The 18,403-nt window shown below is 41.5% G+C and overlaps 1 protein-coding gene across 9 annotated transcripts in view; it reads right to left on the bottom strand.

The window, feature by feature from the left end:
• CUX1 (cut like homeobox 1) overlaps positions 1 to 18,403 on the bottom strand; it is a 264,508-nt gene that overhangs the window by 24,921 nt on the left and 221,184 nt on the right. For 7 of the 9 annotated variants that reach the window (XM_030462581.1, XM_030462584.1, XM_030462579.1 and 4 more), the window contains 3 exons: positions 17,616 to 17,804; positions 12,582 to 12,846; positions 6,859 to 7,703 (listed from right to left, as the gene is read on the bottom strand). The exons of 1 other annotated variant lie outside the window; for it this stretch is intronic. In XM_030462581.1, the coding sequence (XP_030318441.1) occupies positions 6,989 to 7,703; positions 12,582 to 12,846; positions 17,616 to 17,804 (1,169 nt within the window). In that variant the 3' untranslated portion in view covers positions 6,859 to 6,988. Of the gene's footprint in view, positions 1 to 6,858; positions 7,704 to 12,581; positions 12,847 to 17,615; positions 17,805 to 18,403 lie in introns of those variants that run through there. One more of the 9 variants, XM_030462580.1, reaches the window with a different exon arrangement.

Genomic DNA, 18,403 nt, shown 5'->3' on the forward strand with positions numbered 1-18,403 from the left:
AGGAAATTCCTGGCATAACCCTTCACCCCAAGATCTTTGGACAAAGACTGTTATTATGTAGTATAAAAATCTCTAAAATTCAAACCAAAAGTCAAAGACACAACATCACGGGGACTTCAGGCACCTACTTTTTGCTGTACTGCTTCCTGCACTATTTTGTTATGGTTCAGAATTCATTCTCTGCACTTGGCTGTTTCAAAAGACAAAGAAGCTGTAATGATGCTATGAAACTGACAGTTTTAATACAAAGAAATATACTGTACTGTGGAAAATTCCCCTAACATCAGCATAAGTAAAGCAAGACTGAAAAATGGCAGCAATTGTCCTTGGGAGAATAGCTGGGCAAGGAAAAAATAAACTAATCTTATTAATTTTTTAAAAGGAGGCATTTCCTTTTAGTGCACTTTAGTGCCAGGACCATGTTTGTGAACAGCAATGAAAATAAAGCTCAGGAATCAGATCAAATTTTTTTTTCTTTTTTTTCTTTTCATTCACAGAATAGAAACACAGACTCCATAGACAGTCAGGGGCTTTATGGGCTTGAGAAAGAGCACCCAGGTTTTGGGAAGAGCAGGGCTGATGCTTCCATCAGTTCTTGGAGGATGCAGGTGAGGAGGCTCACTAATAAAAAAATCAATTAATTACTTACTCCAGCTGGAAAATGACCTTACAACTTAAAACTTGTATTAAATGTGCCACAGTACCACCTGGCTGGCAGAGAAATCATCCCTCAGGAGAGAGATGGCACCACCACTCACATACCTATTTTTAAGGCTTCTTGAAAAATTAAGTGCTGAGGCCTAACACCAACCTTCTCCAAAATGATAGATTTCACCTCAGAAGATAAAACTTTTTTATCCTTGCATATTAACAGGGTAAGGTACAGTACATGACCTGGTCATGTAGAATAAATCAGTCCCTAGGCATAGCACAAAGGGCTTTTCTTCCTATAAAGTTCATTATTAATTACATTTTATATATAGCATAGTCAATATATCCCATAAAAGAGATGGGGGAGGAGAGAAAAAATACTATTTTTACATTTCAGAGCTGAAATCCATATGTGAAGGAGATGGGGACAACTAAGCCACTTTTCAAACTAAGGCAGCTAAGCCAGAAAAGAAATTCAGATCTCATACTTTCCATGCCAGCAAATCTCCTTGCATTTTAAAACCATCTGGAAAGAACTGAAATGGCTGGGAAAATAATAATAATAATAATAATAATATTTTGTTTGTACAGATTTTTAAAATTCCCTAATTTTTTAAAATATCAGTTGATTGTATATGCAACACAAAGGAAGAAAATGTTGGAAGTTTAAACAGTGGGGCAACACAAAGTGCAAGGGGAAAGTAGCAACCCAACAGAGGGGTGAAGAGGGGACTGCTTTGCAGCTGTTTGATCTGTGCAAGTTAAATTTAGGAATTTGAGGCTCTAAGCAGCTTGTCTCAGCAGGGCCAGAACTGCAACTCACTGATGGGAAAGGATTGATTTGGTTTTAGTGAACATTAAATCCAGCCCTCACCTAAGAACCAACTTTTCTTCCTCTCCTCCTAAGTTCCTGATAGTCTTCAAGAAATGCTCCCAGCTCAGCCATACTCAGAGGCTTTAAGACAGAGAATATCCAAGGAAAAGGAGACTGGGAAAGAAGGGATCATTTAAGAAACTCACTTGTTAGAAAGAGACACAAATGAAAGAAAATTAGTGCCCTCCATCTGAGTGTCACCACTTCACTTTCTGTTTGGAACAAATCGCCAAGGTTACTGAGCTCTTTGCAACCTTGCTAAAGGCACTGTCCAGATTACTGCAACACTGCAGAGTAAAGAAACTGCTTTGGATCTAAGTGCAAAGAAGTGTTCAAAACCAGTGACTTTTTTTGTGCATTGTCATAATTTATATATGGTCACATCTGTTTCGGTTTGGGTTTTTTTTCTCTCCTGTTTCTAACCTGCCCTGTTTTTGCAAGGAGCATTTTTCTTTCCTGTAAGCTTTAAGAATACTTGAAATTAGTAATTTTAAAATGGAAAATTACAGCCTTCTGACCACAGCTGTGCTGGTGGGGACTGCAATCACTGCTCAGCATTTTCCATTATTTCATTATGTTATTTTGCCAGATTTCCCTCAATCCCATTTTATTTGAATTTATCAGCTTTGCAGTTTGAATTACCACCAGAATGATCCACTTCTGTAACTTGCTATTTCTTCCATGAAAAGGATTGAAAAATAGCAACTTTTAAGTAATTGGATCAGAGCATATTGCATAGAATTCTGTTGTGTTCATGAACCCCCTTTCTCTACACTATTCCCATATGAAAAAGTTACATAAAAATAACACAAAGATCTTTCACCTAGTGAGAAAGGCACATAATATTTTTCTTCTTATTAACTGTAAGACAGATCTTTCCTATTAGAGTGATACTAAAGGTCTCACTAATTCATGATATGGACAGTGTACTCGTACAGTTTCCTTTCAAGAGTGGCTCTATTTATAGGCATTTTAGAGATGAATCAATAAAATGGTCAGATTTTAGGGCATCAACAGCAATTGTAATCAAATATATTTCTGCCAATAATCATGTGCAACTTTGTTGCCTGAAATCTGTATCCTCAAAAATGGAAGTATATTGACAACTGCATTGTGTGACTCCTCTGCCAAGGGAAACTCTTCTCCTGCTTTTAGCAAAGTATTAGATTTTTTTCCTTCCTTAACTATCCAGAGAGAAAACCTAACCATTTTACCTGAATTGTAAAGGTATTTGTTAAGATAGCCTGGGCCCTTCATTCACTGCCTTAGTAAGAGTCTGGAACTGGAAAAAGGAAAAAAAAAAAGAGCTTTTCAGGAACCTCAGGAAAAAAAAGACTCTGGCATTACAGATTTTCTGAAAACTATCTGTGCTTTTACCTAAAAAAAGGAAAAGAAAATCCATCAGTGACTGCCCCAAGATGAGCCTCACATCCCACCTGCCTAAATAATGCCTTTTTCCTACCTATCAAATCAGTGACCCAAGAGGGTAAAAAGCCACCATGCTACTCTTTGGCATTTCTTCTCCAATTTTTTTATCCTTTTCTTTTAATAAAGTAAAAAAAAAAAAAGGTATTCCAATACACATTTTCTCAAGAGCAAAGAGCATTACTTTCAAATGCTGAACTTGATCAGGAACATGGCTAAAATCTTTAAGTGTTGCTGGAGTTCAGCCTCTACACTGCAAAGGTCTCTGCCAGTCTAGAAAGCAGTAGGTAACTCATCTCCCACAAGAGAATCTCAGCAGTAGTTCAAGCTAATCCATTTTACTTTCCACTGAAACAAAAAAGCAGCTGTGACCTTGGCTAAAAATCAGGAAGAAACAGCTGGGAAGAGACTGAAACCCTAGGAGCTGGATCTGAAGGTGTTCATCTGTCTGTGCCTTTAAACAAGGTGGTCACTAAGGAACCCAAAGTGACTCCTGGCAGGATGGCCTGGGTCACCCCAAGAGCATCTCAGCAGGCTAATCCACATTCAACGCAGACCATTAAATATGAAACAACAAAAGGAGCTAAGCCATTAATAAAGTGCCAAAAATATAGGAAATACTGACAGCATTTTATTTGATAATTTTATAATAGATACCAATGACATCTCTTGGCAGGATGGAGTGACTTCTGACTTATGAATGCTGTCTTTACCCAGCAAAATTACATGATTCGAATGGAATAATGGAGCTTAGAATTAACAGTTAGTGTTATAAAAGAAAGAGTTCCTCTAGGGCAAGCTACAGATATGCTTTTTAAAAATCATTACAGCATTAAAAACTGGGCAGACGCTGAAGAATCCTAAAGAACTAGTGGAAACCTGATAAGCAAAACAAAAAGTAAACAAACAAACAAGATATAAGTTTCAAGGCACTTACGTATTGCTTATTAAGAAGAGAGATTGACCTTAAATGCTGCATTTGTGTTCAGCCTGTGAATACAGTTCTGCTGTCATACAGTGCAGCATGAGTTCTCAGTAAGCATCATGGAATGCAATCATATAGACACAGGCACAAGAACAGTTTGGGGAATATTAATTAAAAAATAAAATAAAATCATCAAACAGAAAAAAAAAAACCCTCACTATCGAGAAAGCAGAGAGTAACCACTTGACTGCATCAAGCACCTGGATCTCACACCAGCAGACAAGGACAGTAGAAACAGACTGGCAAGTGTATTGCCTAAAATTAATTAAAAAACATCCAACCTGAACCAAACAACAAGAAAAACAAAACAAAACAAAAACGTAAGGAAAAAAAATCTGTGTCTTCCAGTCAGAAGTTTTGCTTCATGGCTGAAGACACCTCTCGTTATGACTTGTAGTAAGGTATGTGTATTTTTACCAGGACGTGCATTTATGGATGGAGCTGTGCTTTGTAAGTCAAACCAGGACACTGTACAGGTACAGAGAGGTGAAACACTTTGCTTCCCCACGTTGTTCCCCACGCTGGCCACTCCTGTGGACTACCCTGCACTCCAGGTGAGAAGCTGTAGCTGCTTCCAGGACATGCTGCCATACACTGGGGTCTGTTAGGACAAATTGTCTCCTCAGCTCATCACAGAAAAGGGGCAGCTGCTCTCTCTGTTTCTAAATTTTAGTTTTGCATCACAAGTCCCCAGTTCCCCAAGGAGGTATCCTGAAACAGCTAGCAGTCAAAATAGGAAACAAATCCCTGCCTTTCAGCCTCCTAGAGCCTTCTTTTCTCAATCATGAAAAGGATTGGTTTTAGTGTACTGATTCTTAATTTGTGAAAACTTGCACTAAGTGCTGCTGTTGCACGTTAAAGAGACTGTAAATGAAATACATAAGTTCTAAAACATCATGCAAGAAATGTGGTTTCACATCTTACAGTCAAAAATCCTACTAATGAATTAATACAAGCACACTGAGGTGTAATATTGGGAACATACCTTTAAAGTCGGAACTCCTCTCCCCATCCCTCCCTCCCCCAAAATCAGAAAAGTAATATTAATTAAACTTAAGAAGTAATGAATGCACCATTAAAGTGTCATCAAAAAGATGCTGACCTAAGACAAAAGTTCAATGATACACAATACGGTCAAAAAGTCTTCAATCAATAATATACAGTATGACAACTACATCTTGTAAATTATACCCAATACTGCCGGCAGTCTATCCCTCTAAAGAATATTTGCCCCCTTTCATCCCTTCCTAACAATCAGATAATAAAATACAGCACCTATAAATAAGCAAAAAAAAAAAATTATATATATATATATTTATATATATATATATATTCCGAAATCATCTATTGTTAGTTTTAAAGATATGGCAATAAAGGAGTCTAAATTAGCAAACTTGTAGAAGCCATAACTGATAAAACAGCTTATTGAAAAAAGGTGGCAGTAATGCACTCTATGTGTGCACAAGTACGTAAGAAAATACACAGACGTATAAAATTGCACGCACACACTCACTCACACACATCCTTCCACACCCCTCTATGCTCACGCATATACATATAGACAACAGGAGGAGTTAGAGACAAGTTAGAATTTGATTTGTACTTTGATCAGCCCTAACCTGTGCATAAAATCATGGAAAAAGGCTGGATTTCTGCAGGGCAGAATGGTCTAGACTGGGACTCAAGAGCATGAATGTTTTGGTTTGGAGTTTTGGGCTATTTCCCTCCTGGTCAGAGCCCATCTGGTCATTGCCATGTACTCTTTTATCCATGCAAAAAAAAAAATAAGCTTCCCACAACTAAAACGTATTTAAAATCAGTGCTCGTGGTGGGAAGAGAGTCAGTAAATGGCCACCAACAGCAGGAAAAGGTCTCTATCTGAGGCAGCTCCAGTCCCCTCTTAGTGGTGTGTGACAGCAATCGTACACGTGAACTACGCTCCCGTCGACTCCAGGTGAGCTGAATATTTCGGGTTCTGGGATATGTTCCCCAAGTAGCAGGCTGAAATGTTACTGGCCAACATTTTTTGAGCGATCTGACTTGACTGAAAGGAAAATTCTGTACACTACAAACCAAGTGAAATGATCAAGTACATGCTTGTTTCTAAGTTGTCTCCTAAACCTCCTAGATATGAGGTCTGATCAGCGTGCTCTGTGGTTAGAGGTTAAAAAGCAGATTATAAAATACCTAGATTCAGATCTTTTTTTTTTTTTTTTTTTTTTTTTGTCCTGATTTGGCCTAAAATGGAGTGTATTAAACAAACTCTGGTCTGCAAAAGACCAGAATCAGTTAAAGCTATGAAACAATGTGCACTACGTGTCAATATTCTATTTCACTTACAAGAAAACACTAAGTCAGCTACCACAAATTAAGATATTTTCCTGATGTGACTTTTTTTTTTTGTTTTGTTAAAAAATATGTGGAGTAAATGTGTTTTTTTCTTTTTTTAATTCAAAGTTTCAAACAACAAGATTCTTTTCTTTTCTTGAAAATATGTAGGAATCCAAACTAGTGTGTTTAGAGTCGGTTGACTGTGCAATCTCTTAGTGGCAACTGAACAGCTACAAAAAACTTTCTTTTTTTTTTCTTTTTTTTTTAAAAATCTCCCCTTTTTTCCTGGTTTAAGAAGATAATAGTGTATTATCGCTCTGTAGCCATTAGATGGCAGATAAAAAGCCCCCTTTTAATATGTGGGTTTGATTTTTATTTTTTTTTTTTCTTTTTTTTACTGTTTTTCTTTTTTTAAAGCCCACACCAAAGAGGAGGGCACAAGGCAAAGCTGTATGAGTTATTCCCGAAACTGTGGAAATCACTTAGGGCAATAATAAAAACACTTCAGGGTACAAAAAAGCTTTGACTACACATTTCAGTTTTCTTCCTTGAAAACACAAACATAAATTGGGCTTCACGCTCCTTTTTTTGTTTTCTATATGCACCTTGGCCTATGGCGTTTTTGCCCTGTGGCCCGCAGGGCGGTTAAGTGCGCAACACAATTAAAACCAGTAGAGGTCCAGTTTCACTTCCCAGCTCTCCAGAGTTGGGCGACTTTAATCTCAAAACTCCCACTCCACGGCCTCTTCTCGACTCGCGGCCTTCTCCAAGCGGTGGATGATGTTGTTCAAGTTCGCCGCTTTCTTTTTCCTCAAGGAGCTGTCTCGGGTGTTCCTGGAGCTCGCTGCCTCGGAGAAGCCGAACAAGCTCTGAAGGGAGTTGGCTTTCTGCGAGCCTGCGGCCGGCGTCGAGCTCGTACTTGGCACGCTGGAGATTTTCTCTGAACTTTCTTTCGACTTGTAGGAGCTCTCCCCTGTAAGGACTGAGGTGGAGGCAGCTGAGGTAGAGGCATCCCCTTCCGTGGCAGAGTTTGGCAGTGTCTCCAGAGCTTCTCCCGAGCGCTGCGACGCGGCTGGGGAGCTCTGGCGCGGTGGTGCTCTGAGCCTGCCCTCGTCGTCGGTGTCCTCCAGGCTCTCCGCCTGGAACGGCTCCGCTTTCTCCGAAGACCTGGAGCCCTGCAGTGCCTCTTCCCCCGCTTCGAAAGCCGACTCCGCTGGCCCTCCCTGAGACTTTGTGGTTGCATTGCTGTACTCATCCGCCTCCTGGCCGCTCGGCTTCCCTTCGGGTGGGCCTTCTCCATCCACGCCATCACAGCTGTCTCCCTCGGAGCTGTGAGCGGCCCGGCTGCTTCTGGCAGAAGGAGAGTCGCTCGACCCGGCCTGGCTCTGGCTGCCGGCTTGGATCTCCTCGATGAACAGCTCCCGGCGGATGCGAGACCTAGGAGAGAGGGGAGAGGGATGGTGAGTCTGACAGGGGTCACTTGCAGCTCTACCAGATCCATCTTAGAATTATAGAATCATAGAACTGGCTGGGTTGGAAGGGACCTCAGAGATCATCAAGTCCAACCCTTGATCCACTCCCGCTGCAGTTCCCAGCCCATGGCACTGAGTGCCACATCCAGTCCCTTCTTAAATATCTCCAGACACGGAGAATCCACTACTTCCCTGGGCAGCCCATTCCAATGCCTGATCACCCTCTCCGTAAAGAAATTCTTTCTAATATCCAACCTAAACCTCCCCTAGCACAACTTGAGACCCTGCCCTCTTGTCTTGCTGAGAGTTGCCTGGGAAAAGAGCCCAACCCCCCCCTGGCTCCAACCTCCTTTCAGGGAGCTGGAGAGAGTGATGAGCTCTCCCCTGAGCCTCCTCTTCTCCAGCCTCAACACCCCCAGCTCCCTCAGCCTCTCCTCATAGGATCTGTGCTCGAGTCCCTTCACCAGCCCAGTTGCCTCCTTTGGACCTGCTCCAGGACCTCAATATCCTTCCTAAACTGAGGGGCCCAGAACTGGACACAGGACTCGAGGTGTGGCCTCACCAGGGCTGAGTACAGGGGCCTTGCACGAGGCCCTGGTGTTAACACGGCCATTTTCCCTCTGTGAGGGGACAGCTGCGCCAAGCCGGGCCAGGGGAAGCCCTCACACCTTCAAACCCACAGGGTGACTGCAGTGGCACTTGGAAGAACATGAAATATTGTCAGGGTGCTCTTTATTTCTTTTTCCCTGGCCAGATGCCCATTGTGAAGCCTGCAGTGCCTGAAGGGATGCAAGGCTGCAAACCCCAGACTGTCCCGGGGCCTCCTCCATGGTGTGGTGAGAGGTCAGGATGGAAGAGCAAGGATTTTGTGCAGAGAAGCCATTTCTGGTCACTTCTGCTCAGTGTTGTGAGTGACCCCTCTGACTTCAACCAGGACTTTTCCTTCTGTATTGCACATCTGATGTCAATAACTGTCCCTCTGAGTAACTACAGCAGGCAACATGGAATAAAGCAAAAATACACGTTTTATGCAGGTCACAGGTTTGTACTTCCCATTTTTTAAAAGCTGATATTAAGTAACACTCATAATTTCATGCACTGGAGGTGGTTTAAGGGACAGGGATAAGAATCTCTGCCATTTCTCATTCCTACTATAGTCTGACATGAGAAAGGTGAAACATTACAATACACTGGGCCAGAAAAGAGACGATTAAAAAATCTGAATACATTTCTAGTAGATCCAGAAGAAAACGTCTTGTAAATACAAAACAGTTCAGACTCCTGCTAGAAATGAGCCTCAATTGCATTAACAAAAACCAAACGAGGAAAAAAATCTGGACAACCCCTTTCATGTTTTGGACACCAAGGAGAAATGAAGATGAAACCAAGACCACTGTTCTGAATCTGCTCTGGGGAAACACAGACTTTTGACAGGTTGTCAGTCTATGAGCTAGTTTGACCTCTGCCTCATTTTTTATTTAAAAAATCCATTTCAGAACATGAATAGTGACAAGGCAAGCAGTGCATTTCAAGGGAATTAATGCACTCCATGTGTAGTTAAAATTGCCTGGTGTGTCCCACTGTGGCCCCTATGACTTGAAGGGTGCAATAATACCCCACCCACACTGCGTCTGCAACTTAACATCCTCCTTCCTTCCTGTTCCTTCTTGGTTTAGAAACTCTCAATATCCTCAACAAGCATGAAACAGATTATGAAAAAATCAAGGTCTAGGGCAAACTCTTTCTCTGAACTGCTCTGTCAGTAGGAGAGGTGCTGATTGCTGCTCAAGTCTTAATTTGCATCCAAGAGGGAAACTCAGTGACCTGTGGTCAGGAACAAGACTATAGACATAGGGAGACTTCAGCAAAACTTTTATCTTTCAGAGTGAGGGTAACACTTCTGGCTTTAGCCAGGAAGAACAGCTAATGATCTTGCAAATCACAACTGAAATGCTTTCCCAATGCTGATGGCTATCAGAATTTTTCATTTTCCCTAAGTGTGTGAAAGAAGGCTGCTCACAATGGAAAAAAAATAGAATAAATGAAGAACACCATCTGAATACTGCTTTTGAAGCTAATGATATTATTGACTTGAAAGGCAACAGAATATTTCAGCAGCACTTGCTGGCTACACTTTTGACAGATTTAGGGGGTCTGTAATTTTCCCTAGGAGAGTATTATTTGCCTGAAGACCCCAGGTGCTAACATTAATTTTCTATTACCACTAATTGCATGCATCCTGCAACATTGATTATCAGGCTCTGTTTATGCCTATAATCTCCCTGCATGGATATTGATCCAGAACATGCTGCTTCTGTAACATTCTCCAAGTTAGGAGGAAATGTGTAATAGCTGTGTGCCTGCATTGCATTTAAAACACCTCAGCTCCAGCAAGATGCAGAATGATGACACATGGTCACTGAGTTTCTGACCACAGCCCTGCAGAACACAGGTTTGATGTCTGTGGAAACCTCCAGAATTCACACCCAATATATTGCTTCTGGGATCTACTCTGTCTCCTGATTAACACAGTAATTAAATCCCTGCTGTAAAGAAGAACTGCTGACAGCAACAAGGAAATTCCAGAGAGCATTCCTCTCAGTGGAAGGTGTTGGCCATGATATCAGCACATCTTGTAGGCATCCATCAGCTTAACTCAAAGAATCAGAGATCTCTTGGGGCAGATGTTGAAGTTCCTTGTACCAGCCTTCACACTTGGGTTGAATCTTAAAGGAAAAGTAAAATTGGAACAAGATTCCCAAGAGACAGGAAGACAAACTTGTCCAAATCTGTACCCTGCCTCACCCGAAGTTACTCTGAAGAAAAATTTGTATCATCTGAGGTGTGGAACTGCTTCTGTATCAACACTGCAGTTTGGAAAAGAAATGGTGGAAGAAGAGCTTAAAAGAGATAAATAAAGTGTGGCCTGAAGAGGGGAATGACTGCCCACTTCCTATAATACATGAGCTGCAGAACAGTCAGATCCTGCTGCCCTGGAAGAACATGTAGTTTGTATCTCTTCTGAAATGTCCTGCAAATGACTTAGGAGTATTTTATGCATGAAAGCTAAATAAAAATATTGCACAGAGGAAAAGAACAGGCCCGTGTTTTGATTTTTCAGTGATGGCAACTGCTCAGAATACCCAGAACTCCAAACAGGCTTGAAACATTTCATTAAAGTCCTGGAGATCCAGCAGCACATCTGGGAGCAGGTCCAGACCACTCAGTGCTGTGAGGCTTGTGCTACCCACCAGCCCACAGCACCTTGTTGATACATTTTTTTTTTATTTTGTATACAACTGTCAGCACCCAGTCTACATTAATGCATAGCTTGGTGTGGCTAAACGTGCTGATCAATCCTGACTTGTCACGCTTTCTCACAGCATGCCTGAACAGGAGATTTGATGATAATGAGGAAGATGACACATGCCACCAGAGCTCCTGCACTCATCTGCCTAAGTGAGAACAGCACATTTTGCTGTCAGGCTGAAGGGAACATATTTTCGTAGGCATTCCTCCAACTTCTGCATAATTGCCTAGAAGTGGGAACTGGAAGAGAGGTCTGCATTGGGAGGACTCTGAGCAGTGAAAGAGGCTGCATCTGTAGTGAATTCAAGTCAATGAAATTCAATATAAATATGATTACTTGTTGGCAATTTTAAAATTTTATATTACTATCAACATCGTTTGATTATTTTGCATCATTTTTCTGAGATATGTCATTAAACTGTGCTGCTTCTGCTACAGTAACTTCCCTGTTGAAAGCTGAGAAGGGCCAAAGTGGAAAATACCCTTTAAATGTTAGCAGTTTGTAAAAACAAACAAGTTTAGCAATCTGGATTAATTAGGAACATTACTGCCTCTGAGTGAAGAGGCAGAATAGCTTTAAATCTAGGATCTTATCTGTACCTGTTCAATATTCATTAGCAAAAATTTCTTGGAGAAAAGTCTGCTGCACTAAGATTCCTACTCCCAAGCACAGTTGATTATGTTCATCCAAATCCTTACAATTCTTCTATGTCATTCCGAAATTGCTTCCTTTTATTGGTGTTTCCAAGCCAAAACCTACTTCAATATTTCAAATGTGGAGAAGGTTTCTTCTAATATGAAAAAGGAACTAAAGAGACCAACATCTTATTTCATTTCAGCAGGACTCAATGATTTAATCATAACAATGCAACAAATCTGTGGCCACATCTGATTTCAGGGTTATCTGCTCTCTGTCCTTTGGGGCTCCACGGAGCTTCCCAGAAATACAGCCTGCACTGTGCCTATTTTCAGAGCTCAGAGACTCAAGACCTAAAAGAAAATCATCTTTTTACTCTTAGGTGGGAGAATATTCATGAGGAAAGCAGCGCAGTGCTGATGCCACCCAGCAGAGGAGACTTCCAAGCACCCCCCTTGGTCAGTACACCCCACTTGGTAAGTGACCCAGGTGTAACACACACAACAGATAGCAGTGTGTATGTATATACATGCAAGTGTATGTCTGTGTGAGCATGCTTATGCAACTAAGAGACCAGTCTTGCTTACTGCCATGGGATTTATAAATATTCATTAGTGGACATCGCCAAATCAACGCCCACTCCAAAAGGGAGACTTTCTGTTTAAAAGCACTACTTACATCAATCTGTGAACATAGCTGTTCCTCAGGGATGACTTAAAATTAGTCTGGAGCATTAGCATTACTGTTAGTTAGAACCTCCCTGCTGTCGAAACCACTCATTTTGTACAACTGCTCAATGTTAGTGGAAGCAGACGCAGTCTGCTGAAGCAGAGCAGCACCCTGCCAAACCAAATAAAATAAATCCTTTATGAGTGGGGCTCCTGAGAGAACTCATACCTGTAATTGTGGAACCAGTTGATCACGGTGCTGGTTTTCAAGTTGAGCTGCGTAGCCAGTTCCTCAATGGTTTTTGGTGATGGGTATGGCTTTTGCTGGTAGGCTCGTTTCAGAGCTTCCTTCTCTTCTGGTGCCAGCACCACCCGGGGTTTCTTCAGCTGGTGCTGTGGCTGTGGGCTGGCTCCCTGGCTGTAGTCTATGCCAGCAGACGAGGACTCACAGGACTGACTGTCGCTAACGGAGCTGTGCCGCCGTTTCATGTAGGCTGAAAGAGAAGTGCAGCAGGATCAGCCCCAGCTGAATACAAAATATAAAATCAATGAGCATCTGAGCTGTGGAATAAATGTGAAGATGAAAGGCTGCAGCTTCACGGATGGGCTGCGTGGAGAGAACAGAATGGAAGGGGCATCAGCGGAGAGCAAAGGAAAGCAGATGTGGGGTGGATGCAAAAGGAAGAAAAAGAAGAGAAAGAAAAGACAGCAAATCACCTGGAAACCTGCCAGAGTTTTCTGCTTTTTCACAGGATATGTACAGGGCTCAGTTAACACCACTTACTCCAAATTCATTCCTTCAGGAGTGGCAAATTTCCACATAGGCACCTGACGAGGACAGCTGCACTTCAGTTCAACTTTAATGACTTTGGTTGCTCAACACTTCAGGTCTACACTAAGGTCTCCCTAACACTTTAGGTCTCTGAATGAAAAATCTGACTGTGGCAGCTGAAGGCAGCTGCAGCCACATCTCCAACACACGATGGCGCCCGGAGCCCAGAGATCCCCGTGATGGGCTCAACAACCCGACAGGCATTGGCTGCTTTTTCCTACAGATCTTTGCTATGGTGGTGACAGGTTATGAAAGAAAAACAGCCCACAGCATCCTCCTCCGGTATGCAGGGCTCTCTCAAAAACCTATATACTTTAAAGAAAGGTCTTGCTGCACTGATGGAGCTCAGTGAGGCTGATGGCAGATGCCTGTGATACCACTGCTGACTCCTTCCCGACAGGGACTGAATTACCCTGGCAAATCCTGCAAGGAAAGAGTCCCAGTAAACGCTGTCACTGACTTGATTGATTTATGCCGGGCAAAGAGAGGTGGGATTTACTGCACCTGGCAGTATCATGCACAAGCATTGCTAATGAGGGGGCTGAAAATGGCAGATATAGATGAATCTCATCAATAAAATATTTATTGGCTTGTTAAATACCTTCTAGATATTTCAGAGTTTAGATGTTCAAGAAGCTGCAGTTTGATAACCTCAGTTATTAGGTTCCAGATTACATCAGCCAGGAGCTCCAGTTGGAGCCAGGGACCAATGTGGGGCACACATCACACTGGTCAGCAACCAAATTCTTCAAAACCAGTTCTTCAGAAAAATGTATTTCTCTCTCCTCACAGCTCTGCCTTTAGGCTGAGGGTGCACAAAGAATAACAATTCCATGCAATCAAATAAACTGAAATGCTGAATGTTCCTCTCACACAAGCAACCTCCTGGCAGAGCTCCCTGAGGACTGGAGAGGTTTCCTGTCTCCACTGGGTTTCACTATCTTGTCTTCATGGTGCTACAACCACTGAGACCTTTTTACACCACGTCTTACTCTCATCAAAGTGAATTTTGAACACAATCTGTAACCTTTGGGGGTATCTGCATGGCCCTCATTTTGTTTTTCCTGAATATGATAAATTAGCTGTGGATTGCCTGCTGTGTAAGATCACTGATATGGAACAGAACACGAGTTGCTTGTGATCCATCACTGCTGTGATACAGAACTGCATGGTTTTGAATTAACCACATAGAAAAGCAAAGTTGATTTAAAAAAAAAAACAACCAAAATCTTGATGTAAAAATTTTGTATTTAACTTTTTCTGACCATGATGAAGAAGTGACCATAAGTAAATGCATTACTGCAAGGTGATCCACTGGTCTTATTTTTGCAGTCTTCTAGGAACTGCTACAACCTTCAACCATGGAATTAATCATTCCAGCAACATAATCTCACATTTATATAAGGTCTTTTATCTCAAAGACTTGGTGTTATTCAAACTTGCATTTACATGCAAACTATACACAAGGTTCCCTTGTCTCCTTTGATAGCTCCACCAAGAGGGCTGAAAGACACCATCTATCACTTCAGCAACATGGAGCCACTTAAAGGAGACCACGAGACAAAACAGAACTTCACATGGGAGATGTAAAAAGTGTTTAGGCTGTCTCTAACTGGAGTTTCTGGAATTTGGTCAGGAAACTGAGTTGATGTGAGAGACACATGCAGCAGGATGCTCAGAATATCTGCTTTCTCCAAATGCTCTCCAATGACAGGTCAGAGATCCCATCTTTAGACTCTTAAGGACAGCACAAGGCTGTGACAGCTTGGGAGAAATCTCATGCCCTCTGCCTACCTCTGCTTTGTAACCCCACAACAGGCTCACAAAAGTTGCAACAGCTTATTTGGGTCACTCTGATGTGAATGGAAAAAAAATTGACGTTGAAATACACCTATTTCCTTGACACAGAAATAAAAAGGATGTCCCACTGTTCTGTCATAACCAATTGGTTTTTTTGGAGGATAATACATTATCATAACAAAATTTCATTGGGCCAAAGGCACAATCCTGGCTGTTTGCCATGTGCTGAACTAGCACCTAAGCTTTAGGCTTTAACTGTGCTCTCTGGAAACTTTAGATGACGTTTATAAAAGCTTCTCCTCTTTAACTCTTATTTTAAACATATGTGCTATGTGTAGACAACATAAGGAGATCGATCATTCAGCACATTTGCAGTGACAGCAAGGATCAAACTGGGATCCAAGTCACAAACACACTTGAGATTTTCAGAGAAGCTTCATTTTTCTATGTTTGGTCTCCAACTCTCAGCAAAGCTATGGAAAAAAAAAGCAACACCCAAATGTAATGTGGGCAAAGGTCTAGAGCTGTGTCTGAAACCCACCTGTCAAGGCCACCTCTATCCCCTTTTACTATTTCTTTTTCCCCTTGCTGGTGCCAGCCTCTCTGGGAAGACTCTAGCACAGGCTCAGCCTAGAGACCCAGCAGACACAACTGCAGAACCAGCAACTGCCCACTGAGGTAAACAGAGCCCCTTTTAATATAATTTTTATCTTGTGGTATTGAGCAAGATTATTAAAAATGGAATAATGGGGGAATAAAGGGAATTACTTTTTCTCCTGACAACAGTACCGTTGAGTGAGGAGTGTGATGTTACAGCAGCACATATATCAGGAGGTTGTAAGAAAGAGGAATGAACTCTTCCAAGGCAGGAAAGGGGGTGCAGAGTGTCTCAGCCTAGTGAGAGTGAACCCTCAGCTTCCTCCAAAGAGGTTACCTAACTGAGGGTTGCAAATTTTCAGAGCCTCTTAAAATAGACATTTGTAGCACAAACTTCAGATTGGTGGAACAGAAAAGAAGATATATGCAGCTCACTTTTATCATGATTATTAATTTACTCCCTTAATAAAATGTGGCAGAGAAATAATTGATAATAATGTTTCACTGGCAACAGATCCAGTTGCATTGTTCTTTAACTGACATTAGCTGAAGAAAAAGTTAAATTCTTAATGTGGCTCTAGAGCAATTTGTAAGGTTAAATCACAGGAACCTTACCTGCATGAAAGGATTTTGCAGAAAATACAGGGTTGAATTCACTGTAGAGTGCTCTGCTGTGAGGACAGCACTTACACAGTTCAGAAGCTCAGTACAGTCTCAAATGATTTATAGCCTTATCTCTATTCAGGTGTCATCTACAGAGCATATGTATTGCACAGTATTTGATAAGAATCCAGTTTAGAAAATAGTTTTGAGAGGATATTGTCAGTACTACTTTTAAATTATTTTTATTTTATTTTCCTGCATTATGGGTGATATTCTCTTTGAGGCTATAAACATCCAGCTAGTCGACAATTTTATTTCTGCCATATTTCTAATACAACAAAACCCATCATGGCTCCCTTTGGTTTACAGTTGTAAGTGTGAAACCCAAGTGGATTTTACCACAGATGATCATACACAATTTGTGATAAGATACTGCACTGCATTATATTATACTGGTTATTATGACAGGGACTTGAACTTCTTCTTAAAAGCATGCAAGACTAGAATTTTCCCAGAAGCTCCCTCACTGCAATTTTTAATATAATCACAAAGTTCTTGATCATATGTGTTAATGCTTTCAGGACATCAGTCAACAGCAGTGCTTTCAGTGCACACCATTAATGCTGTCTGTACTAATATCATTAAGGGGTAGCTCGAGAGATGTAGATATCATTAATTAGTTAACTGCTGATAATGGCAGCCTCAGAGTCTCTCTTGGCAAATCACATGAACATTCTAGAAATAGGGCTCTGAATAACCACTGGTTTTAATAATGAATTTAAAATACAGAGAGCAGGATACACTTTCAGGATAGACTCCCTGCTACAACACTCAGTAACAGCTTAGCTCTTTGACAGGTACATACTCATGAACTGACCATTTTGTGTGAGCCTGTACTAACAGAGCCACTCCCCCCATCCCTAGAAAGGCTACAAATTTAAATGTTCTCAAATAATCCTTTTATAAAGGCTGCATTTTTCTTTCCTCCTAGCAGCTATCAGTGCAGGACTGGCAAGAAGCTCTCTCAGGAATCAATGCACAGCTCTTCCAGCCCAACATCTGTGACCAGCTGCAGCACTATTAACTAATAAGCCAAAGCCAGCTCCCAAACTCACATTTCTCATTTGGTAAGGAAAGTTATCAGTGATACACCAGGGCCTCAGTAATTAATCTATAGGAAAATGTTGCAATGATTTCACAACAGCTGGTGAATATTCAGGGTGTGGGGTTTTTTGAATTTTGGTTTGGTTTTCTTTTGAGCTCGAGCTAACATCAAATAAAGCTACAAAAAAGCTGTCACTAAGTCCTTTTGCATAACCTTCATAATACTGGATCAATGCTGCCTCTCTACTATTTATGGAGAATGATAAAAGACAGTCAGTCATCTCTGAAATAACAGAAGCCATGAGTCAGCAGTCTGCTCCATGTTACCTTTTTTCTCCATGCGTTTCATATCCATCAGCTTCTCCACGTTGTTGGGATCGTTCAGCCACAGCTGCATGCGGACAAAGGGTTCCCTTCCCTTCAAACTCAGCTTGTGCCAGGGCTTGGGGCGAGCCAGGAGGTCTGAGACAGAGCCTTGTGTGAGCCCTAGGATTGTCTCCCCAAACAAACGCTGACCTAATATGAAATTGAAAATGGTATGAATTCACTCAGCTCAGAGATGAGGCTAACTACAAAGACAGAGCATGTCTACGAGATCATTTGTAAATTAGTCTTACTTCTGAATGGCTTGGAAACCCAAAAGAAACATTCAGAGGAATAAAAGCTCTCCCCCCCCAACTAAAAGTGTAACTACTGAGCTTTATTTTAATCCTTAGGGTCTGACTGTGGCAGAGGGGAGCTCAACAACACCTTTAGGGATCAGGACCTTATAGTGAAACATTGTGCAAAAAATAAAATCGATGAGATTAAAAATAAACCAAAATTTTAGCTAAGCAGGCAACTAGTGAGAGCAGTGAGGCCACTTAGCTCGTATGCAGGAGGGCAGTGCAACAGCTTCATTCCAACAGGGCAATCCAAACATTTCAAGCAATCAATGAACCAAGACCAACACAACCCCCATCCAACAGCAGTCTAAGTGTCCTCAAAGACACGTGTACATATTTTCTGTGCTGTTCTACCTGTGGTGTCCTGTGTCTTACTAGAGATAACTGCATTTCACAACGTAACAGCTTTTTTTTTTCAGCCTCTATGATACCTGTAGTTAAGAATACTTA

Source organism: Calypte anna, chromosome 19, assembly GCF_003957555.1.
Source record: "Calypte anna isolate BGI_N300 chromosome 19, bCalAnn1_v1.p, whole genome shotgun sequence".
Taxonomy (NCBI): Eukaryota; Metazoa; Chordata; class Aves; order Apodiformes; family Trochilidae; genus Calypte; species Calypte anna.